General features: G+C 50.6%; 1 protein-coding gene across 1 annotated transcript in view; it reads right to left on the bottom strand.

Moving 5' to 3' along the window:
- Positions 1–24,153, bottom strand: part of RBSN (rabenosyn, RAB effector) — a gene marked incomplete at its 3' end in the record, with an annotated part of 31,604 nt that extends 7,451 nt beyond the window's left edge. The window contains exons 1-9 of the mRNA XM_089667757.1: positions 24,045–24,153; positions 22,362–22,601; positions 20,824–20,967; positions 19,507–19,607; positions 16,198–16,243; positions 15,959–16,120; positions 12,650–12,894; positions 10,220–10,290; positions 5,958–6,044 (exon numbers count right to left, since the gene is read on the bottom strand). Of these exons, the coding sequence (XP_089523883.1) occupies positions 5,958–6,044; positions 10,220–10,290; positions 12,650–12,894; positions 15,959–16,120; positions 16,198–16,243; positions 19,507–19,607; positions 20,824–20,967; positions 22,362–22,524 (1,019 nt within the window). The remainder of the gene's footprint in view (positions 1–5,957; positions 6,045–10,219; positions 10,291–12,649; positions 12,895–15,958; positions 16,121–16,197; positions 16,244–19,506; positions 19,608–20,823; positions 20,968–22,361; positions 22,602–24,044) is intronic.
- Between the last annotated feature and the right edge of the window lie 287 nt (positions 24,154–24,440).

Below are 24,440 nucleotides of genomic sequence, written 5' to 3'. Positions count from 1 at the left end.
TGTTGCATGACCGCGCAATTGTCATTCAAAGTGTGATAGCGCTGAAAGCTGAAAATTGGCCTGGGGGGGAAGGGGGTGGAAGTGTCCGGACTGAAAGGGGGGGGGGGGAAAGAGGCGTCCGGACTGAAAGGGGGGGGGGGGGGGAAAGAGGCGTCCGGACCGAAAGGGGGGGGGGGGGGAAAGAGGCGTCCGGACCGGAAGGGGGGGGGGGGGAAGCGGCGTCCGGACCGGAAGGGGGGGGAAAGCGTCCGGACCGGAAGGGGGGGGAAAGCGTCCGGACCGGAAGGGGGGGGAAAGCGTCCGGACCGGAAGGGGGGGGAAAGCGTCCGGACCGGAAGGGGGGGGAAAGCGTCCGGACCGGAAGGGGGGGGAAAGCGTCCGGACCGGAAGGGGGGGGAAAGCGTCCGGACCGGAAGGGGGGGGAAAGCGTCCGGACCGGAAGGGGGGGGAAAGCGTCCGGACCGGAAGGGGGGGGAAAGCGTCCGGACCGGAAGGGGGGGGAAAGCGTCCGGACCGGAAGGGGGGGGAAAGCGTCCGGACCGGAAGGGGGGGGAAAGCGTCCGGACCGGAAGGGGGGGGAAGCGTCCGGACCGGAAGGGGGGGGAAAGCGTCCGGACCGGAAGGGGGGGGAAAGCGTCCGGACCGGAAGGGGGGGGAAAGCGTCCGGACCGGAAGGGGGGGGGGGGGGAAGCGTCCGGACCGGAAGGGGGGGGAAAGCGTCCGGACCGGAAGGGGGGGGGGGGGGGGAAGCGTCCGGACCGGAAGGGGGGGGAAAGCGTCCGGACCGGAAGGGGGGGGGGGGGGAAAGCGTCCGGACCGGAAGGGGGGGGGGGGGAAAGCGTCCGGACCGGAAGGGGGGGGGAAAGCGTCCGGACCGGAAGGGGGGGGGGAAAGCGTCCGGACCGGAAGGGGGGGGGAAAGCGTCCGGACCGGAAGGGGGGGGGGAAAGCGTCCGGACCGGAAGGGGGGGGGAAAGCGTCCGGACCGGAAGGGGGGGGGGGAAAGCGTCCGGACCGGAAGGGGGGGGGGAAAGCGTCCGGACCGGAAGGGGGGGGGAAAGCGTCCGGACCGGAAGGGGGGGGGAAAGCGTCCGGACCGGAAGGGGGGGGGAAAGCGTCCGGACCGGAAGGGGGGGGGAAAGCGTCCGGACCGGAAGGGGGGGGAAAGCGTCCGGACCGGAAGGGGGGGGAAAGCGTCCGGACCGGAAGGGGGGGGAAAGCGTCCGGACCGGAAGGGGGGGGAAAGCGTCCGGACCGGAAGGGGGGGGAAAGCGTCCGGACCGGAAGGGGGGGGAAGCGTCCGGACCGGAAGGGGGGGGAAAGCGTCCGGACCGGAAGGGGGGGGAAAGCGTCCGGACCGGAAGGGGGGGGAAAGCGTCCGGACCGGAAGGGGGGGGGGGGGGAAGCGTCCGGACCGGAAGGGGGGGGAAAGCGTCCGGACCGGAAGGGGGGGGGGGGGGAAGCGTCCGGACCGGAAGGGGGGGGAAAGCGTCCGGACCGGAAGGGGGGGGGGGGGGGGAAGCGTCCGGACCGGAAGGGGGGGGAAAGCGTCCGGACCGGAAGGGGGGGGAAAGCGTCCGGACCGGAAGGGGGGGGGAAAGCGTCCGGACCGGAAGGGGGGGGGGAAAGCGTCCGGACCGGAAGGGGGGGGGAAAGCGTCCGGACCGGAAGGGGGGGGGAAAGCGTCCGGACCGGAAGGGGGGGGGAAAGCGTCCGGACCGGAAGGGGGGGGGGAAAGCGTCCGGACCGGAAGGGGGGGGGAAAGCGTCCGGACCGGAAGGGGGGGGGAAAGCGTCCGGACCGGAAGGGGGGGGGAAAGCGTCCGGACCGGAAGGGGGGGGGAAAGCGTCCGGACCGGAAGGGGGGGGGAAAGCGTCCGGACCGGAAGGGGGGGGGGAAAGCGTCCGGACCGGAAGGGGGGGGGAAAGCGTCCGGACCGGAAGGGGGGGGGAAAGCGTCCGGACCGGAAGGGGGGGGGGAAAGCGTCCGGACCGGAAGGGGGGGGGAAAGCGTCCGGACCGGAAGGGGGGGGGAAAGCGTCCGGACCGGAAGGGGGGGGGAAAGCGTCCGGACCGGAAGGGGGGGGGAAAGCGTCCGGACCGGAAGGGGGGGGGAAAGCGTCCGGACCGGAAGGGGGGGGAAAGCGTCCGGACCGGAAGGGGGGGGAAAGCGTCCGGACCGGAAGGGGGGGGAAAGCGTCCGGACCGGAAGGGGGGGGAAAGCGTCCGGACCGGAAGGGGGGGGAAAGCGTCCGGACCGGAAGGGGGGGGAAAGCGTCCGGACCGGAAGGGGGGGGAAAGCGTCCGGACCGGAAGGGGGGGGAAAGCGTCCGGACCGGAAGGGGGGGGAAAGCGTCCGGACCGGAAGGGGGGGGAAAGCGTCCGGACCGGAAGGGGGGGGAAAGCGTCCGGACCGGAAGGGGGGGGAAAGCGTCCGGACCGGAAGGGGGGGGAAAGCGTCCGGACCGGAAGGGGGGGGAAAGCGTCCGGACCGGAAGGGGGGGGAAAGCGTCCGGACCGGAAGGGGGGGGAAGCGTCCGGACCGGAAGGGGGGGGGGGGAGCGTCCGGACCGGAAGGGGGGGGGGAGCGTCCGGACCGGAAGGGGGGGGGAGCGTCCGGACCGGAAGGGGGGGGGGAGCGTCCGGACCGGAAGGGGGGGGGGGAGCGTCCGGACCGGAAGGGGGGGGGGAAGCGTCCGGACCGGAAGGGGGGGGGAAGCGTCCGGACCGCTTTTTAAATAAACCACGTTTTTCTTAGTTTCACTTAAAACATTTTGCAACCAATGTTTCTTCATAAATTTGGGCCAAAAAGTATTCTGCTACATTTCTTTGGTAAAAATAACCCAAATCAGTGTTTATTATTTAGCCGTGTGAGTTATAGAGTCTACAAACGAAGGGAGATATATCTGAAAATCGATAAGTCCTGATGTACTGACGGCGGATCTAATTTCTTGAGGCCCTAAAACCGCCAGGATAGTACAAATATCCCCTAAATGGCCCCTTTTTTTGAAGGTAGGTATTTAGTAAGAAGCATGGTGAGCTTTTTGAAGTTGTCATTTTCTGCCACACTTTTGTTGGAAAATGAAGAAATCAAATAAAATTGTGTTTTCTTACATACTGCCACCAGTGCAGTGCCATCATAGAACTGGTGTGGCGGTGCGGCGATCAGGGATACTGATTGGTGACAGTATTTAAAAAAAAAAAAAAAAAAAAACAGTTAAAAAAATAAAATCATTTTTAATTTTTTAAACATTTTTCTTCAACCAGACATGAACACCCACCTTACTGTGTTCATTTCCAGCAAGAAATAATAGCAAACTGGACAACATTTATAGCCAGCTACTTTGAGGATTCAGCACTTAAAAGTAGTGGTGCACTGAAATGAAAATTCTGGTGCAGAAACCGAAAATTCAAAATGCACTTGGCCAAAAACCGAAATGTGCAGTTTTTAAAAATTAATATATAAGTTTTTGGAAAAAAATACACTGATTTAAAAAAAAAAGAAAAAAAAAATTCTCTCTCTCTCTCTATATATATATATCTAACCATATCCATCTATCTATATATACACACATATACAACAATTTTTTTTGTAAAATATGAAAGGGGATGTTATGGCGAGTAAATAGATACCCAACATGTCACACTTTAAAATCGTGCACGCTCGTAGAATGGTGTGAAACTGCGGTACTTAAAAATCTCCATGGGTGATGCTTCAAAAATTTCTGCAGGTTAGCAGTGTAAAGTTACAGAGGAGGTCTAGTGGGAGAATTATTGCTCTTGCTCTGACGTTCGTGGTGATACATCACGTGTGTGGTTTGAACACCATTTACATATATGGGCAGGGCCTACGTATGCGTTCACCACTACGTGCTAGCACGGGGGGACGGGGGCACGTTAAACTTTTTTATTGTAAATGTTTTTTTTTTGCACTGTCCCTTTAAAAAAAATGTAATCACTTTTATTCTTATCACAAGAAATGCATGCATCCCTTGTGATAGAAATAATTAGAGACAGGTCCTCTTTATGGAGAGATGTGGGGTCAATAAGACCTCACATCTCTCCTCTGCAATGTAAAGCATTAGATAAAAAAAAGCATTGATCTAGTGCAGTAATGGGCAAACTACGGCCTGGCGGACCTTTTAATCCGGCCCGCGGAGCGTGATACATTGGCTGTCAGGATGTGTGTAGGCGGGGCAGCGTGATGAACGTGAAGGGAGCTAGGCTCCTCTCACGGTCCGCCCTGAAGACCGGAACGGCGCGGGAACACGGCGAGAGGAACGCGCGGAGCAAAGGTAAGTAAATTGACACAGGGGGGACTTGGGGACTTAATATGGGGGCTGAATTAATATGGGGAATTAATTACTATATGGGGGATGAATTACTATATGGGGGATGAATTACTATATGGGGGATGAATTACTATATGGGGGATGAATTACTATATGGGGGATGAATTACTATATGGGGGATGAATTACTATGGGGGATGAATTACTATATGGGGGATGAATTACTATATGGGGGATGAATTACTATGGGCGGTGAATTACTATATGGGGGATGAATTACTATGGGGGATGAATTACTATATGGGGGATGAATTACTATATGGGGGATGAATTACTATGGGGGATGAATTACTATATGGGGGATTAATTACTATATGGGGGATGAATTACTATATGGGGGATTAATTACTATGCTTACTATGGGGGAATATTACTATACTTACTATGGATGACACATACACATCATTCATCTACTCTTGGTCCGGCCCCCGGGTCCAATATATGAACCCATTGCGGCCCTCAAGTCAAAAAGTTTGCCCACCCCTGATCTAGTGCTTTAAAAAAAAGAAATGGCCGGCACGGGAAGTGACATTGCTTTGGTCCTCCAAGGGCATAGAGATGAGTGGAAGCCATCTTTCCTTCACTCATCTCTATGCCCAGCGCCGGGATCGATGGTTTCTCAGGTAAGGCCCCATGTACATGGGACACTTCTGAATGATGGAAACTGACTGCTGGAAAATGTAGGTTAAAAAACATCTGTTTAGCCGCGTTTGCATAACGCATTTATGCGCGTTTGCGTTTAGAAGAGTTTTTTAAAGATAAGCACAGGAGAACGTCCCAAATGCCCAGAATGCACTGAAAAGTGGTAAATAATTAACTATTTCAGACTGTTTCAGAGAAATACAGAGAGTAGAAGAAGAGACAGCAGTATGTGTTGAGATTAGCTGAGGTGTGAGTTGCTCATTAACATTTCTTTCATTAAGGCTGCCTGGCAGGGGGTCTTCATGAGGAATTTGAGGTGTGAATGGTCATTAACATATCTTTTGGTTCCAAGGGTGGGAGAGGTCTGAGGTGTGAATTGGTCATTACAATGTGTGACAAGTTTGGTAGGAACATCCTGTGTTCAGTGTTTTGTCCATTTGAGTACCTTGAAAACGCTTTGCATGCATTTTTCATGATGAAAAAAGGCTCTGGACAGCATCGGGAACTGGAAGAGTTAAAAAAAAATCCAAACACAAACATTTATGGAAGCGATATGCCGCGTTTACAAGCGTTTTGCGTTTGAAACGCTGATAAAATCGACTGCTGAATGCAAGTTTTCTGTGTTCAAAAAAAGGACTGTAAACTCAACTGCCTGTAAATGATGGTGTGTACATGGAGACATAGGAAAACATTAAGGCGAGTTCAGGGGCTGCTGAAAAAAATGCTGAACAGATCCTAAACGGGAGTTTATCAGCTGCAGTGCACATGAGCCCTAAGGCTGAGAACTACCGAGCGGCGGCCGGTGGAGTTTTTTTGGAACCTGTATCGGTGCTTTTTTTCATTTCGGCCAGCGGCTGAAAGGCGTGTTTTCGGCCGAAACATTTCGGCCACTGAAATTTTGGTGCATTCCTACTTAAAGCATCTTCTTTTTCAATTGAATTCAATGCAAACACACTTGTTTCTCACCTTGAAGCATCTATTGACTCGTAGAGCTTCTGCACCTCCACTCTCAGGCTGTTGGCATGGTCCAAATTGTAGGTTGTCTCACCAGCACTGCAGGGTAAAATAAATACAAAACACAATTCAATACTAATCGTCGGATAATTAGCCCTTGTCAGCAAGGCACAGATAGGAGCCGCAAAATATCACAAGGAAAGTGGGCGTGCAAGGCGTGTAGAAGTACAGGAAGACTCACCAAACACCCACATTGTTTTTGGAAATGTGTTTTAAAGAATCTTAACTAGTTGAGGGCTTTAGTCAACTTGTTCTTCAAAAAAAAAAAAAAAAAAAGGAGTGCAGAAAGAAAAAACTTGCAATTCCATAACAGCCTCAAAGCAGAGTGTCTTTCAAGCCTTGTGCATGGCTGAGGTTCCAACATTACCCCAGTGGCGGCCAGCAGTTCGTCCACGCCTAACCCAGAACCACCAGGTGTTGTCATACATCAGGGATGAGGAGTGATAATACCACCCAAAACGTACTCTCCGCTCCTCACAAGACCTCCTACTCTCTAGTTCCCTGGTCTCCTCCTCCCATGCCAGTCTACAGGACTTCTCCAGGGCTTCCCCCATCCTCTGGAACTCCCTACCCCAATCCATCAGACTATCACCTGCTCTTCTCACCTTTAGGCGCACTTTGAAAACCCATCTCTTCAGAGAAGCCTACCCCGCCCTCAGCTAATTGCCGATCTCCTCCACTCTTCCTACCACTCCATCCCCCACAGCTATTTCCTCCTGTACCACTATCCCCTCCCTCCTAGATTGTAAGCTCCAAGGAGCAGGGCCCTCGTACCCTCGTGTATTGAATTGTATGGTTACTGTACTGTCTCGTGTACTGTCTCCCATTGTAATGTACAGCGCTGAGCGAACTGTTGGCGCTATATAAATCCTGTATAATAATAATTAGAATGATTGTTGTTGAGGCAAGAGTTCGCTGGTGGATATGGAATGCAAAACTCCTCTATCCAAGAAATGAATTTTCCCGCAGCAATTTGGTTCATCCAGAGAGAGACATTTATTGGGTTCCGGGACAGTGAACAAGATGCTAACAACAGGTGACAAAATCCAACAGAATATTTGTAAATATTACGACGAACAGCAGCCCTCAGAGACCCATCTAAGATACTTCATATCAAACACAGCGACCCTACACAATCCAGCAATGTCTAATCTATAACATACACCTAGGTAGCTTCCATGCATGCAATAATGTGTGTTCCAATCTATACCGATGCTTCCAGATTGATGAATGAATGAACCTAACAGCCCAACCTTCCCTCTGAAATATCAGTGAGTAAAACTGCAAGGGGTTTCTGATTGGCTGACCAAACACTTTTGATCTTAACATGAAAAGACCCCGCTTACAATTATTGAAAAGAACAATTAAAGACATTATAGTGTTTACCAAGTAAACAAGTTACCCTTTCACCATTTCCAGTGAATTGAGTCTACTTACCATCAATAAATACTTCTTGTATGGTCAAATCACATTCTTCATCACCCTTAAATATGTAAACAATGTACCCTTTGAAATGCTTATCCGTACAAATCTGCATTTTACAACCCCTTGTAGGTAGCCTTGCAAATAACCTGCTTTGAAAAAGTTGAATTGGATAGCAGAGAGCCATTAGCTAGCCATTGACCTGTGCCAAAACAAGGCTCTGTATACTGTGTGTGGTCGTGGTCTCTCTCTCTCTCCCTCTCCCTCTATATATATATATATATATATATATATATATATATATATATATATATATATATATATATATATATATATATATATATATATATATATATACATACACATATATATATACACACATATATATATATACAGCGGGTATCGAAAGTTTGGGCACCCCAGCTAAAAATTTGTATTAATGTGCATAAAGAAGCCAAGGAAAGATGGAAAAATCTCCAAAAGGCATCAAATTACAGATTAGACATTCTTATAATATGTCAACAAAAGTTAGATTTTATTTCCATCATTTACACTTTCAAAATAACAGAAAACAAAAAAATGGCATCTGCAAAAGTTTGGGCCCCCTGCAGAGTTAATATCTTGTACTGCCCCCTTTGGCAAGTATCACGGCTTGTAAACGCTTTTTGTAGCCAGCCAAGAGTCTTTCAATTCTTCTTTGAGGTATCTTTGCCCATTCTTCCTTACAAAAGTCTTCCAGTTCTTTGAGATTTCTGGGCTGTCTGTCACGCACTGCTCTTTTAAGGTCTATCCATAGATTTTCAATGATGTTGAGGTCAGGAGATTGTGAAGGCCATGGCAAAACCTTCAGTTTACGCCTCTTGATGTAATCCCCCGTGGATTTCGAGGTGTGTTTAGGATCATTATCCATTTGTAGAAGCAATCCTCTCTTTAACTTCAGCTTTTGCACAGATGGCATCAAGTTACCATCCAAAATTTGCTGAAATTTTATTGAATCCATTTTTCCTTCTACTCGTGAGATGTTCCCTGTGCCACTGGCTGCAACACAACCCCAAAGCATGATTGATCCATCCCCATGATTAACAGTTGGACAGAGGTTCTTTTCATTAAATTCTGTGCCCCTTCTTCTCCAAACGTACCTTTGCTCATTCCGGCCAAAAAGTTCAATTTTAACCTCATCGGTCCACAGAACTTGTTTCCAAAATGCATCCGGCTTGTCTATGTGTTCATTTGCAAAGTTCAAATGATGATTTTTGTGGTGAGGACGTAGAAGAGGTTTTCTTCTGATGACTCTTCCATGAAGACCATATTTGTACAAGTATCTCTTTATAGTGGAATAGTGTACCACAACTCCAGTGTCTGCCAGATCTTTCTGGAGGGATCGTGCAGTCAAACGTGGGTTTTGAATTGTTTTTCTCACAATCCTGCGAGCTGTTCTGTCTGATATTTTTCTTGGTCTTCCAGATCTTGCTTTAACTTCCACTGTTCCTGATGACTGCCATTTCTTAATTACATTCCGAACAGAGGATATTGACATCTGAAAACGCTTTGCTATCTTCTTATAGCCTTCTCCAGCTTTGTGAGCGTCAACTATTTTCAGTTTCAGTTTTCTATTTCTGATTGTTGGGGCAAGGTCAGATGAGTCTGGGCATTTAAAACCTTTGAGATTGACATCACCTGGTCTTCCCAGACGATGATTGAGAACAATCCATGACACTGGCAGGTCTTAGCTTGGAAAAGGGGGCAGTGCATGCTATAAATTCTGCAGGGTGCCCAAACTTTTGCAGACGCCATTTTTTTGTTTTCTGTTATTTTGAAAGTGTAAATGATGGAAATAAAATCTAACTTTTGTTGACATATTATAAGAATGTCTAATCTGTAATTTGATGCCTTTTGGAGATTTTTCCATCTTTCCTTGGCTTCTTTATGGACATTAATACAAATTTTTAGCTGGGGTGCCCAAACTTTCGATCCCCACTGTATATCAAACACACACGGTATACAGAGCCTTGTTTGTACATTACATACATTTATTTAATTTTTTTTCACATTTATAAAAACACACACAATATACTACACCAGGAACAGCAAGTCAGCCATCATCAGATGCCCACATTGGCCTACTGGTTTCACCGTAGACCTGCAGCTCAATTCCAAGACCAACACTCAGTGAGTGTGTCTTCTGTTGTCCTCCAAAGTCAAGCCTAAACAAGAGCAGGTCTGTCCCTTCCTCCAAGGGGGTACAACTAGAGTTTGTGGGTCTTGATGTACCTCCCAGAGGATGGCAGAGGAAGGAAACTTCATGCAAGTAAACAAACCCACTTCTCAAGAGGAAGGGAGTAGAGGTAAGTATCATACATCTTCCAGGATATCCAGGAGGTCTCCACTACCAAATCCCACCTTATCCAGCCTGAAGGTAGTCTGGTGGGGGACTGTAGACCTCTGAATAGCTGGTGGCTGACGTGTTTCGAGGTTGTACCTCTTCCTCAGAGGCAGTCACTGGCTCTGAGGAAGAGGTACAACCTCGAAACGAGTCAGCCACCAGCTATCCAGAGGTCTACAGTCCCCCACCAGACTACCTTCAGGGGTTTTGGACCACACTGCATCTCTTGTGACATGCTTTCCATTTGCTTTTATTTCTCTTGTATTTTACTTTTTATCAATAAATCTCATTTTTAGGCCGTGCACCCCGTTTTTTGTCTCTTTATATACTGTACTCCATTGGATGCGGTCATCAGGCTCAGTACGAGGCTGCTGCGATATCATGAGCCAGACATATTGCGAAGACTTACTTGATAGACTGGGCCATCCTGATGTATTCAGGGGCCTTCTCATCCACCTCGTCCATGCAGTTTCGAAGTCTCTATGAGGATTTAAGAAAAGAAAACTCAGTGTATGTTCCCCAAAGTGGTTTACAACAATCAGGCCCAATGTGCTGTGAAAAAAGCAACGTTACAGTCCATATCCGCACTCCCTTAGTAGAGCCTCCCCCCAAGACGTTCTACATTTTTTATATACTTACCATTTTCAGAGGTTTTTCACGTTGGTCACGTGATAAGCGGGGGCCACATCGGTCTCAGCAATGGACGGTCCTCAGTGATGCAGAGGACGGCGGCACAAACATGACGATATCAGTTCCGCTCCCTGCATCAATACACTGTAAGTAGGACGCCACGGTAGAGCCAAGTGAGTGAAGACTTCGTTTGTCCTCAGTCTTCCCAAGTTTACCTCTCAGGCTCCGGAAGGTCCCCCCCCCCCCTTTCATGATCACGCAATTTTTTGCTATTCAGTACTGTGCTACTTCAACTGGTAATTGCACGGTCATGCAATGCTGTACGCAAATGAATTCTACACAATTTTTTCACAAAAATATAGCTTTCTTTTGGTGGTATTTGATCACCACTGGGTTTTTTATTTCTTATTTTATAAACAAAAAAATTACCGAAAATGTTGAAAAAAACTTTTGTTTTTTTACTTTCTGCTATAAAACATACCCAATAAAATCAAATTTCTTCATAAATTTAGGCCGTAATGTATTCTGCTACATGCCTGTTAGAAAACAAAAATCCCAATCAGCATATATTGATTTGTGTGAATTTTATAGTATCTAGAAACTATGGGATATATACTGGAATTTTTTCTTTTTTTAGTGGCTTTTGGGCTACTACTTCCATACCCCTATACCAGGGGTAGGCAACCTGAGAGCCGCAGGACTACAAGTTCCATCATGCCTCTGCAAGTCATAGCTGTAACTGTCAATTTTGCAATCTTTGCAATGCCTCATGGGAAATGTAGTTCCACAACAGCTAGAGAGCCGTAGGTTGCCTACCCCTGACCTATACACTGGAATTTGTTTTTCCACACTAGTAATGGCGTTGATCAGCGACTTATTGTAGGACTGTCAGGCAGGCAATCTGACACTGGGAAAGGAACTGACTAAATGACACTGACACCCCCAGTGACACTAATACAGTGACCAGTGATAATACTATATGTTGTCACTGTACTAATGACACTGGCTGGGAAGGAGTTAACATCTCAGGGTACTCAAGGGGTAAAAGGTGTGCCTAACAAGTGTTAATGTGTGTAACGTGCTACTTTTTAGTAAATACTGTTTTTGTTCCTTCTCCCTGCTTTGCAGGGAGAAGAAACAAACATATTGTTCCCTCTGTACAGAGTCCTGTATGTTTGTCAACACAGAGCTTTGGGCTGTGATTGGGCACAGCCGATCAGCAGGTCTCAGTCATGAATCATTGGCTGAAACCTGTTGACAAATTTCCGCTGTGTCCAATCACAGTGGGAGTCGGCCGGGGGGAGGGTGCGTGGAGGCAGCCTGAACCCAGAAGACAGCGCCAACGTACAGGTATGCGGTTGTGCCTGTACGAGTCGCTCCGCCCGCAGTAAAATGCAGGCGGATGGTTGCCAATTGGTTAATGATGCTGATCTGAATTTAACCTGGAAGAAGAGGATATCTTGTGGTGGAAGAAGTACCGCAGGGAAGAGCTCCAGATTGACGGTCAGTACTGCTGCCAGAGATTTCTTTTCTTTTAAACCACGTGTATTGATGCTCAGATTTGGGCATCAAAAAGGTTCGCTATATCTATCTATCTATCTATATTTGCTTTTCTTTCCTGCCATTCCAAACTGCTGCCAGATGTGAAGTAAATAATCAATGCTAAGTATTTAAAATCATGTTTGGAGTGAGATTTGGCGATGTCACTACCATGCTGCTCATTGTTCTCCTTGCTGGAGAGGAAGCTGTACCTGAGGACCTGCAGAGCAAGATTCTCCCCTGCTTCATCTATTCCATGGAACCATGCTTCTTCCACCACTCCTGCTGCTTTTTGGTCAATTGCTCACCAGTCATCAGGGTGCAGCTCTGACATGAGGAAGCAAAGCCCTGCCTCTACCAAGATGGCCACCTCCATGCAGAGCGTGCAGAACAAAGGATGGCAAGTCAATACTTGGATAAAAATGAGCTGCAGAAAGCCCACAGTGGCTAGTCCTTTTGCCCTCTGCTTGACATTTTGGGAACAGCTTCCACAGTACAGGTCCCCTTTAGCAAAGCAAGAAAAAGGACGACAGCACCACAGCTTTCACTGCAGCGGATTAGCGGTGTCAAATTCCATATTACTTGTCTCCTTTGGTCTTGTGTTCACAATGCTACACTCTAATAAAAGTTCAGCCAGTGTTCAGTATGTAGTGCACAAGCCGCTTCTCACCTGATAATGGCGGACAATCTCTGGCGCGTGCTCTTTCTCGTCCATTTGCATCTCCCGCTTGAGCAGCGTGTCCTTACAGTGCTGGCAGCAGCGGATCTTGTCGTCATCTTTTTCCTCCAGGACGGAGCTGACACTGCTGAGACTGCTGATGCTGCCCCGGCGCGAGGTCTGGGCGCTGGTGTTAGGGGACAGATTGGGGCTACTGTGAGATGAGGCTGAGTGCTTGCTGGCGCTAGTGAGCTTGTCTGCAAAAGGCAAAGACAGATTAAAGTGTTACTAAACCTCGGACCCCGCATTCACTATATCCGCTCTCCCCGGACCCCGCATTCACTATATCCGCTCTCCCCGGACCCCGCATTCACTATATCCGCTCTCCCCGGACCCCGCATTCACTATATCCGCTCTCCCCGGACCCCGCATTCACTATATCCGCTCTCCCCGGACCCCGCATTCACTATATCCGCTCTCCCCGGACCCCGCATTCACTATATCCGCTCTCCCCGGACCCCGCATTCACTATATCCGCTCTCCCCGGACCCCGCATTCACTATATCCGCTCTCCCCGGACCCCGCATTCACTATATCCGCTCTCCCCGGACCCCGCATTCACTATATCCGCTCTCCCCGGACCCCGCATTCACTATATCCGCTCTCCCCAGACCCCGCATTCACTATATCCGCTCTCCCCAGACCCCGCATTCACTATATCCGCTCTCCCCAGACCCCGCATTCACTATATCCGCTCTCCCCAGACCCCGCATTCACTATATCCGCTCTCCCCGGACCCCGCATTCACTATATCCGCTCTCCCCGGACCCCGCATTCACTATATCCGGTCTCCCCAGACCCCGCATTCACTATATCCGTTCACCCCGGACCCCGCATTCACTATATCCGTTCACCCCGGACCCCGCATTCACTATATCCGCTCTCCCCAGACCCCGCATTCACTATATCCGCTCTCCCCAGACCCCGCATTCACTATATCCGCTCTCCCCGGACCCCGCATTCACTATATCCGCTCTCCCCGGACCCCGCATTCACTATATCCGGTCTCCCCAGACCCCGCATTCACTATATCCGTTCACCCCGGACCCCGCATTCACTATATCCGTTCACCCCGGACCCCGCATTCACTATATCCGCTCTCCCCAGACCCCGCATTCACTATATCCGCTCTCCCCAGACCCCGCATTCACTATATCCGCTCTCCCCGGACCCCGCATTCACTATATCCGCTCTCCCCGGACCCCGCATTCACTATATCCGGTCTCCCCAGACCCCGCATTCACTATATCCGTTCACCCCGGACCCCGCATTCACTATATCCGTTCACCCCGGACCCCGCATTCACTATATCCGCTCTCCCCAGACCCCGCATTCACTATATCCGCTCTCCCCAGACCCCGCATTCACTATATCCGCTCTCCCCAGACCCCGCATTCACTATATCCGCTCTCCCCAGACCCCGCATTCACTATATCCGCTCTCCCCGGACCCCGCATTCACTATATCCGCTCTCCCCGGACCCCGCATTCACTATATCCGCTCTCCCCAGACCCCGCATTCACTATATCCGCTCTCCCCGGACCCCGCATTCACTATATCCGCTCTCCCCGGACCCCGCATTCACTATATCAGGTCTCCCCGGACCCCGCATTCACTATATCCGGTCTCCCCGGACCCCGCATTCACTATATCCGGTCTCCCCGGACCCCGCATTCACTATATCCGGTCTCCCCGGACCCCGCATTCACTATATCCGGTCTCCCCGGACCCCGCATTCACTATATCCGGTCTCCCCGGACCCTTCATTCACTATATCTGCTCTCCCACCGTACACTGAACATGGAAAAGCAATTATTTTAGTAAATATAAACTGCTAAATACCTTTTCTCATCAGCAATATACAGCAGTCTTGTGACTTATATCAGTGTCCAGCTGAGCACCACTTAAAGCTTGTAGGAGTTTTCGTTCTGCTTTGACTGTCCTATGAGGCTGCCTAACCCTGACCCTCTGTCTGGACAGCACTCATTGGCCCTCTGCTGATCACATGCACTCTCCCAAAGAAAAATAAAACTCTACCAATACACACTAAACTGAGCATGTGCAGAGTGTATCCTAGAGCTCTGTGCTATTAGATGGATTGGGGACAGTAGAAGACGAGATCAAACAGCCTTTTTACACAATGCAGAGGATTAACCCCTTAGGTCTCACAGTGAGTATAACAAGCATGCTTTACTGCATCTACAGACTGATTGTACTGTTGTGGGTTTAGTAAGACCTTAAAGTGGAACTGCATCTGAGCATCACAAACCAAAAATGCTATTTAATTCATTGTTCATATTCAAAGCAAACTCACCCATCCATCCAAGTCTCTATGCTATATTTTGCTGAGTTTTTATTTTGAAAAACACCCCCTGGTATTTCTGGCAGTGGCCATCTTGAGTAAGGGCAAATAATGTAGCATATACTTCCCGGAATCTATCTGCCCTTAGCTCTGACATTGACGGAGCTGAGAACCCTCCCTGCCCCTCCTGAAGGCTTCTGGGGTGTGACATAATTTGCCTAGGCATAGAAACCAGGCAGAAAAAAAAAAAAGAAAAAAAAAAAAAAAAAAAAAAGGTATAAAACCAATAAATATGATATACTTTCCTATCTATTTACTAATGCTAGCAGCATCATTGTTCATATTCAAAGCAAACTCACCCATCCACCCAGGTCTTCATGCTTTATTTTGCTGAGTATTCATTTTGAAAAACACCCCCTGGTATTTCTGGCAGTGGCCATCTTGAGTAAGGGCAATTAATTAATGTAGCATTTATTTCCTGGAATCCATCTGCACTTAGCTCTGGCATTGACAGAGCTGAGAACCCTCCGTCCCCTCCCAAAGGCTTCTGGGATGTCACCTTCTGCCTAGGCATGGAAACCAGGAAGTAAAAAAAAACTTTTTTTTTATATATCTAATAAATATATATATATTTATTTTTTTACTTCCTGAGATTATATATATATATATTTTTTTTTTTTTCTACTTCCTGATAGATATATATATATATATATATATATATATATATATAAATACACATATACACACACACACACACACACACATACACACATACATACACATATATATATATATATATATATATATATATATATATATATATATCACCAGTAAATATGATATACTTTCCTATCTATTTACTAATGCTAGCAGCATACAGATTACAACTAGTCAACGTTGATTGGGAGAGCGAAGTTCCACTTTAAGGGGGACGAACGTATTTTTTTTTCTCCCCTTACTGGCAAATGGAATGGTGATGAGGTCGGTGCATTTCCTGCACATGATGGAACCACAAAGTCGGCAGTGATGGCGTCTGTTGCGCATGGTAAACTTGTTGCCACAATCCGGACAGAAGGGCACATCCTGGTCATTCACCCACGGCACCACAGAACGCTCTATGGCTGGGGAGGCAGGAAAGGCACAAGTTAGTTTCCAGCTTTGGCTGCAGCCATTGGAAACAATATGGAGACCGGCCTACCTCTTATCTTGGCAGTGTCTGTGGTCACACGGTCAAACGAAGTGAGCTACAGATCGAAGAAAAAAACAAGAAATTCTCAGTTCTATAAGTCCCATAATAACAATCGCGGGCAAATCACAAGAGCAGAGTAGTCACTGCGCCAAACTTTGTTGAGATCTGGAATAAACATGTGTAACCCGACTTCTTAACCCCTCGCCTACCGGGCACTTCTACCCCCTTCCTGCCTACAGGGCCCTTCTACCCCCTTCCTGCCTACCGGGCACTTCTACCCCCTTCCTGCCTACCGGGCACTTCTACCCCCTTCCTGCCTACAGGGCACTTCTACCCCCTTCCTGCCTACCGGGCACTTCTACCCCCTTCCTGCCTACCGGGCACTTCTACCCCCTTCCTGCCTACCGGGCACTTCTACCCCCTTCCTGCCTACAGGGCACTTCTACCCCCTTCCTGCCTACCGGGCACTTCTACCCCCTTCCTGCCTACAGGGCACTTCTACCCCCTTCCTGCCTACCGGGCACTTCTACCCCCTTCCTGCCTACAGGGCCCTTCTACCCCCTTCCTGCCTACCGGGCACTTCTACCCCCTTCCTGCCTACCGGGCACTTCTACCCCCTTCCTGCCTACAGGGCACTTCTACCCCCTTCCTGCCTACCGGGCACTTCTACCCCCTTCCTGCCTACCGGGCACTTCTACCCCCTTCCTGCCTACCGGGCACTTCTACCCCCTTCCTGCCTACAGGGCACTTCTACCCCCTTCCTGCCTACCGGGCACTTCTACCCCCTTCCTGCCTACAGGGCACTTCTACCCCCTTCCTGCCTACCGGGCACTTCTACCCCCTTCCTGCCTACAGGGCACTTCTACCCCCTTCCTGCCTACAGGGCACTTCTACCCCCTTCCTGCCTACCGGGCACTTCTACCCCCTTCCTGTCCAGGTCAATTTCCAGCATTCAGCGCTGTCGCACTTTGAATGACAATTGCGCGGTCATGCAATACTGTGCCCATATGAAATTTTTATCATTTTTTGAGACAGATAGAGCTTTTTTGGTGGTATTTAATCACCTCTGGGGTTTTTATTTTTTGCTTAACAAACCAAAAACTGAAAATTTTGAAAAATAAACTTTTTCTTTCTTAGTTTTTGTTATAAAATTTTGTAAATAAGTGATTTTTCTCCTTCACTGATGTGCGCTATAGAGGCTGCAGTGATGGGCACTGATGAGGAGGCACTGGTAGGTGGCATTGAAAGGCATCACTGATGGGCACTGAAAGGCAGCACCTATATATGGCACTGATAGGTGGCACTGACAGGTGGCACTGAAAGGCAGCTCAGATGGGCACTATGTGGCATTGATGTGCAGTGGTAGGCACTGATATGTGGCACTGATGGGCACTGATATGCGGCATTGATGTGCACTGGTAGGTACTGATATGTGGCACTGATAGGTGGCATTGATGAGCACTGATATGTGGCATTGATGTGCAGTGGTAGGCACTGATATGTGGCATTGATGTGCAGTGGTAGGCACTGATATGTGGCACTGATAGGTGGCATTGATGAGCACTGACAGGTGGCACTGATGGGGCTACACTGATCATCAGGGCACACTGATCATCAGTGTAGATGTCCCCTCTGAGGAATCCCAATTACCGGCTCTCCCCTCCTCTCCTCTGTCAGCGTCACAACTCGTGAGGAGAGAAATGACGATAACTGGCATTTCCCTATTTACATGCGACCAGCTGTGATTGGACACAGCTGATCACATGACCGAGCCGACACCTTCAGCTCTTTCCGTTGATCATTGATCCGCTGTGTCCGAAGGACACAGCACACAACAGATCGCCACGCTGCACGCCCCCGGAGCCACGCACGCGCAGTTAGAGTGGGAGGATGTCATATGACATCTTCCCAGAACGAGTGAACCGCCTTGTGCCCCTCATTACCTTATATGGCGGGTGGGAGGCGGCTAAAGTGGTTCTTAAGGCTGAAGGTTTTTTTTCTACCTTTAAGCATTCTAAAAAAAAAAAAAAAAAAAAAAAAAAAAAAGAACCTTCTGTGCACAACTCCCCTCCCCAAAATATTTACCCAGATTTCTGCCTTCTCATTGGCTCAGATACAGCAGCAGGAGCCATCGGCCTGTTCTGATGTCAATTACAGCCAGTGAGGAGGGAGCACTGCTGAGCCGCACTTGGTTTGTCTTGTGGACACACAGAGTGGGGTTCGGGAGCGAGCGAGCGTGCATGAGTGCCCCCATGGCAAGCAGCTTGCTATGGGAGAACACAGCAGGGGGGGAGCCAGAAGTGCCAGCGGGAGACCCCAGTAGAGGAGGATTGGGCCTGCTCTGTGCAAAACCATTACACAGAGCAGGTAAGTATGACATGTTTGTTATTTAAAAAAATGTATAAAAAAAACAAACAAAACAAAAAAAAAAAAAACAAGAAAAAAAAATCTACCTTTAGTGTTACCCCTCGCCCTCCTGAGGATTTCCCCCCCTTCCGGACCAGGCCATTTTTGCGATACAGCGCCGCGTTACTTTAACTGACAATTGTGCGGTCATGCAACGCTGCACCCAAATTAAATTTACGTCCTTTTTCCCCCACAAATAGAGCTTTCTTTCTGTGGTATTTGATCGCCTCTGCGTTTTTTATTTTTTGCGCTATAAACAAAAAAAGATCAACAAAACTTTTGACTTTTTGCTATAAAACATATCCAGAAAAAAAAAAAAAAAAAATCAAATTCCGTCATAAATTTAGGCCAAAATGTATCCTGCTCCATATCTTTGCTAAAAAAAAAACCCAAAACGTGTAAATGAATTGATTTACTTAAAATGTATAGCATCTACAAAATGGCGGTATATACACTGAAATTTTTATTATTTTCTTTCATACTAGTAATGGTCGGCGATCAGCGACTTACAGAGGGACAGCGGCGGGCATTCTAGTACTGGGGGGGAACTGTCACTGACGTCCCCAGTGACACCAATACAGTGATCAGTGATAATAAAAAGCACTGACACTGTACTAATGGCACTGGGCAGGAAAAAGGGTTAACATCTGGGGCGATCAAAGGGTTAACTGTGTGCTGTGGTTTACTATGTAAGCATGAAGCTTTGTACTGCTCTGGCAGGATCAACAAGTATTTTTCTGTATTTCAGCACTTGGTTAAACAGGCAAAACACGGGACGTGTGTATGTATTGGCTGCACTCAATGTGTGTTTTGTTGCCCAGACATACAATTTATTTTATCTGGGACGTGTGCAGCCCATCCTGTTGTCGAACACTCGAGAAGCCGAACTAAACCCCAGGCGGTGGTGCTCACCTTTTCTAAACGAATGACTAGTTTGTTGACTTCCACCACAGAGTGATCTATCCTGGCCGCCCGATGCCTCTTAAAGTCAGAGAGGTGCGTCCGCGTAAAACCTGCCGGAAAACAGAGAGAAACTCGACTATAAGTGATACCAGCAGAATACAGACACATGGCTAAACACAGAACTCATACGTGTGTCACCTGTGTACTATGAGCAACAATTACATGGATGTTTGAATAGAGGGAGTGAAAGTGTCAGCGATCTGCCAGAGCAGAGAATGGAACAAACACTGGTTCACATTGGCACAGCAGGATGGCATTTAACTCTCCTCTCCTGAAATACTCTGCACTGCCGGAGGACTCCGCTCCTTCCTCTATAACTCCTCTCCTGAAATACTCTGCACTGCCGGAGGACTCCGCTCCTTCCTCTATAACCCTCCTCTCCTGAAATACTCTGCACTGCCGGAGGACTCCGCTCCTTCCTCTTTAACTCTCCTCTCCTGAAATACTCTGCACTGCTGGAGGACTCCGCTCCTTCCTCTATAACTCCTCTCCTGAAATACTCTGCGCTGCTGGAGGACTCCGCTCCTTCCTCTATAACTCTCCTCTCCTGAAATACTCTGCACTGCCGGAGGACTCCGCTCCTTCCTCTATAACTCTCCTCTCCTGAAATACTCTGCACTGCCGGAGGACTCCGCTCCTTCCTCTATAACTCTCCTCTCCTGAAATACTCTGCACTGCCGGAGGACTCCGCTCCTTCCTCTATACCTCTCCTCTCCTGAAATACTCTGCACTGCTGGAGGACTCCGCTCCTTCCTCTATAACTCCTCTCCTGAAATACTCTGCGCTGCTGGAGGACTCCGCTCCTTCCTCTATAGCTCTCCTCCCCTGAAATACTCTGCTCTGCTGGAGGACTCCACTCCTTCCTCTATAACTCTCCTCTCCTGAAATACTCTGCACTGCTGGAGGACTCCGCTCCTTCCTCTATAACTCTCCTCTCCTGAAATACTCTGCACTGCTGGAGGACTCCGCTCCTTCCTCTATAACTCTCCTCTCCTGCAATACTCTGCGCTGCTGGAGGACTCCGCTCCTTCCTCTATAACTCTCCTCTCCTGAAATACTCGGCACTGCTGGAGGACTCCGCTCCTTCCTCTATAACTCTCCTCTCCTGAAATACTCGGCACTGCTGGAGGACTCCGCTCCTTCCTCTATAACTCTCCTCTCCTGAAATACTCATAGGACGCCCTATATGGTCGATCAAATTATGAAGTCGTTTGTGCACAAACCTTGGGTGAAAAGCTAAGTGGACAAATGGAAGCGTCTACTCACCGATCTCCTGGGGGTCCCACATACGTGGATCCACGCCCCCATAACTGTACGCTTCGTAGCGGTCCTGGGATCCGCCTTCCGCCTTCTCCCCGCCATCTTTCTTTAGCAGCTTGTTCTTTGCCTTCTTGGCGATGTGAACCAGATCTAGGAACGTCAGGTGAAGGATGTGCAGCAGGAGATTACAAAGCGACCTTTATACACGGCTTCCTGAACACGTCCCGCCACCCTCACTAGTCCTTCTCTCCAGAGCCATCAGTCCCAGCAGTGGGCTGGCTTTTGGGAGGAGTTATGCAAATATCAAAATGCCTTGCTAAGTGGGTGTCAGTCTGGAGAAGTGGGCGTTCCTAGGCAGGCTGTATTTTGCATAGATAACACCCACATGTGATGCCAAACCTCCATAATTGAGAGAGCTGAAATCCAATGAAAGGGGCGGGGCCAGGGACAGACGGGCTGGGGAGGAAAGGGCTAATAAACCTGGATGTCCTCCAGCCAGGAAATGAGGTGGAGCTCTATCTGATTTGCTGCAGCTTCTACCTGTCCCACTTAAGGGGAGGAGCCGGTACACCCGTGCAAGACTGGAGGGGAGGAGCCGGTACACCCGTGCAAGCCTGGAGGGGAGGAGCCGGTACACCCGTGCAAGCCTGGAGGGGAGGAGCCGGTACACCCGTGCAAGCCTGGAGGGGAGGAGCCGGTACACCCGTGCAAGCCTGGAGGGGAGGAGCCGGTACACCCGTGCAAGCCTGGAGGGGAGGAGCCGGTACACCCGTGCAAGCCTGGAGGGGAGGAGCCGGTACACCCGTGCAAGCCTGGAGGGGAGGAGCCGGTACACCCGTGCAAGCCTGGAGGGGAGGAGCCGGTACACCCGTGCAAGCCTGGAGGGGAGGAGCCGGTACACCCGTGCAAGCCTGAAGGGGAGGAGCCGGTACCCCCGTGCAAGCCTGAAGGGGAGGAGCCGGTACCCCTGTGCAAGCCTGAAGGGGAGGAGCCGGTACCCCTGTGCAAGCCTGAAGGGGAGGAGCCGGTACCCCTGTGCAAGCCTGAAGGGGAGGAGCCGGTACCCCTGTGCAAGCCTGAAGGGGAGGAGCCGGTACCCCTGTGCAAGCCTGAAGGGGAGGAGCCGGTACCCCTGTGCAAGCCTGAAGGGGAGGAGCCGGTACCCCTGTGCAAGCCTGAAGGGGAGGAGCCGGTACCCCTGTGCAAGCCTGAAGGGGAGGAGCCGGTACCCCTGTGCAAGCCTGAAGGGGAGGAGCCGGTACACCTGTGCAAGACTGAGGGGGAGGAGCCAGTACACCTGTGCAAGCCTGAAGGGGAGGAGCCGGTACACCTGTGCAAGACTGGAGGGGAGGGAGGATATAAGCTGGGAGGTGGCTTATCCTGTAATTGTTCAGCAACAATGCTAACTGCACTGTCTAACATACAGACAAGCCCGAAGAAACAGAAAAAAAATACAAAGTTAGTGGCGGGATCATCTCACCACATTTCACCTGCAACCGAAATGTTATCTTTGGGTGGAGTCATCCTTTAAGCACAGTACTCACTTTTCAGCTGCCCTTTGACGTCTCTGTCCTCGCTGGAGTGTTCCTCTTCATAGTGGGACTGCAGTTGGTAGAAAGACTGGAGATCCTTCAGGCACAAGGGGCAGAGGAAGCCCTCTCTCACCTCCCCCTGTTCATCGAATGGGGCGTTGTACTGCGAGGCCATGACTGACGCTGGGGTGGGTTGGGATCACTCGGAGGGACATCTGGACCCCGGTGCACCTTACAGGGCTGAGGGTGGAGCTGAGGACAGACAGACGGACACTTCCATTAGAACCTGAAATTCCATAGAAAACATTGTAATATCACTTTGCATTGCTGCCTGAAGATCAGGACCGAGGCGGGAAGGGCGGCCATGGGGGGCGAGGCGGGAAGGGCGGCCATGGGGGCCGAGGCGGGAAGGGCGGCCATGGGGGCCGAGGCGGGAAGGGCGGCCATGGGGGCCGAGCCGGGAAGGGCGGCCATGGGGGCCGAGGCGGGAAGGGCGGCCTCGGGGGCCGAGGCGGGAAGGGCGGCCTCGGGGGCCGAGGCGGGAAGGGCGGCCTCGGGGGCCGAGGCGGGAAGGGCGGCCTCGGGGGCCGAGGCGGGAAGGGCAGAGATGGGGACTGAGGCCTCCTCCCTCATAAGGACAACAATTCCAGAAATTCAAGCTGGACTTCCATACGGACAATGAGCCTTAGTCCCCAGCGCTGTCATATACCCTGCAAGGGACACAACAGCCTGCACACCCCAATCACCCCCACAGCCAATCAGCACCAGACACAAATGGTTGTTTTCGGGGATCACTCTCCAGGTACAACAATCAACGCGACTTCATAGAACCACAAACATCTACACAACACCCAGCAGTGTCCTCCAAGTACAGGCCTCAACCCCAAAAATCATTCCTAATAGAGCCCGCCCCCCTCCTTGCACAGCATCTCCTGACTCCTCCCCCATCTTCAGCTTCACCAGTCTACCACCGGGTACTGTGTCCTCAGCGCCCCCTCCATGCTGCCCCATCCTCAGTGCCCACTTCATGCTGCCCCATCCTCAGTGCCCACTCCATACTGCCCCATCCGCAGTGCCCACTCCATGTTGCCCCATCCCCAGTGACCACTCCATGCTGCCCCATCCTCAGTACCCCCTCCATGCTGCCCCATCCTCAGTGTTCCCTCCATGTTACCCCATCCTCAGTGCCTCCTCCATGTTGCCCCATCCTCAGTGCCTCCTCCATGTTTCCCCATCTTCAGTGCCTCCTCCATGTTGCCTTATCTTCAGTGCCCCCTCTATATTGCCCCATCCTCAGTGCACCCTCCATCCTGCTCCACCCTCAGTGCTCCTCCATGTTGCCCCCTCCTCAGTGCCCCCACCCCCGTGCTGTCCCCTCTGTGCTACCCCATTCTCAGTGCCCCCTCCATGTTGCCCCATCCTCAGTGCCCCCTCCATGTTGCCTTATCCTCAGTGCCCCCTCCATGTTGCCCCATCCTCAGTGCACCATTCATGTTGCTCCTTCTCCTTGCTATCACCCCTCCCCCCTCCTCTGTGCCCTCCATAACTCCCATAATTACCACCCCCCCCCCCCCGAGTTCTCAGACTCCCCTCCCCCACACTCTGGGCCCCTCTTCCTGTGTTCCCCTCCTCACCCCCCACCACCTTCCTCGGTGCTCCCATGGATGACAGCACATTGTCGGATCTCCGTCATACCCCGCTCCCCGGCGTCCCTCCCGCCTCCGCCACCGGACGCCATGGCTGTCACTCCCGAATCCACAGATCTGCGATGCCGGCCGCCTGACCCAGGCTGAGAGCTGAGCGCCGAGCAATCGATTGACAGCTCTGGGGAGAGGAGAGGGGAGGGGCCTACGGGGAGATAACAGTGGACGGATGGAGGCGAGAGGAAGAGAGGGGCGGGGACAGAGGAGGAAAGGGGCGGGGATGGAGAAGTGGGACATGGAGGTAATGGAAGAGAGGCGGGGCGGAGGAGGAAAGGGGCGGGGATAGAGATGTGGGACAGGAATATAATAGAAGAGAGGCGGGGTGGAGGAGGAAAGGGGCGGGGATGGAGGACAAGTGGGACAGAGAGATAATAGAAGAGAGGCGGGG

Source organism: Staurois parvus, unplaced genomic scaffold, assembly GCF_062004578.1.
Source record: "Staurois parvus isolate SC_StPar_1 unplaced genomic scaffold, SC_StPar_1.0 ptg003556l, whole genome shotgun sequence".
NCBI classification, from domain to species: domain Eukaryota; kingdom Metazoa; phylum Chordata; class Amphibia; order Anura; family Ranidae; genus Staurois; species Staurois parvus.
This window is presented reverse-complemented; position numbering and strand designations above follow the sequence as displayed.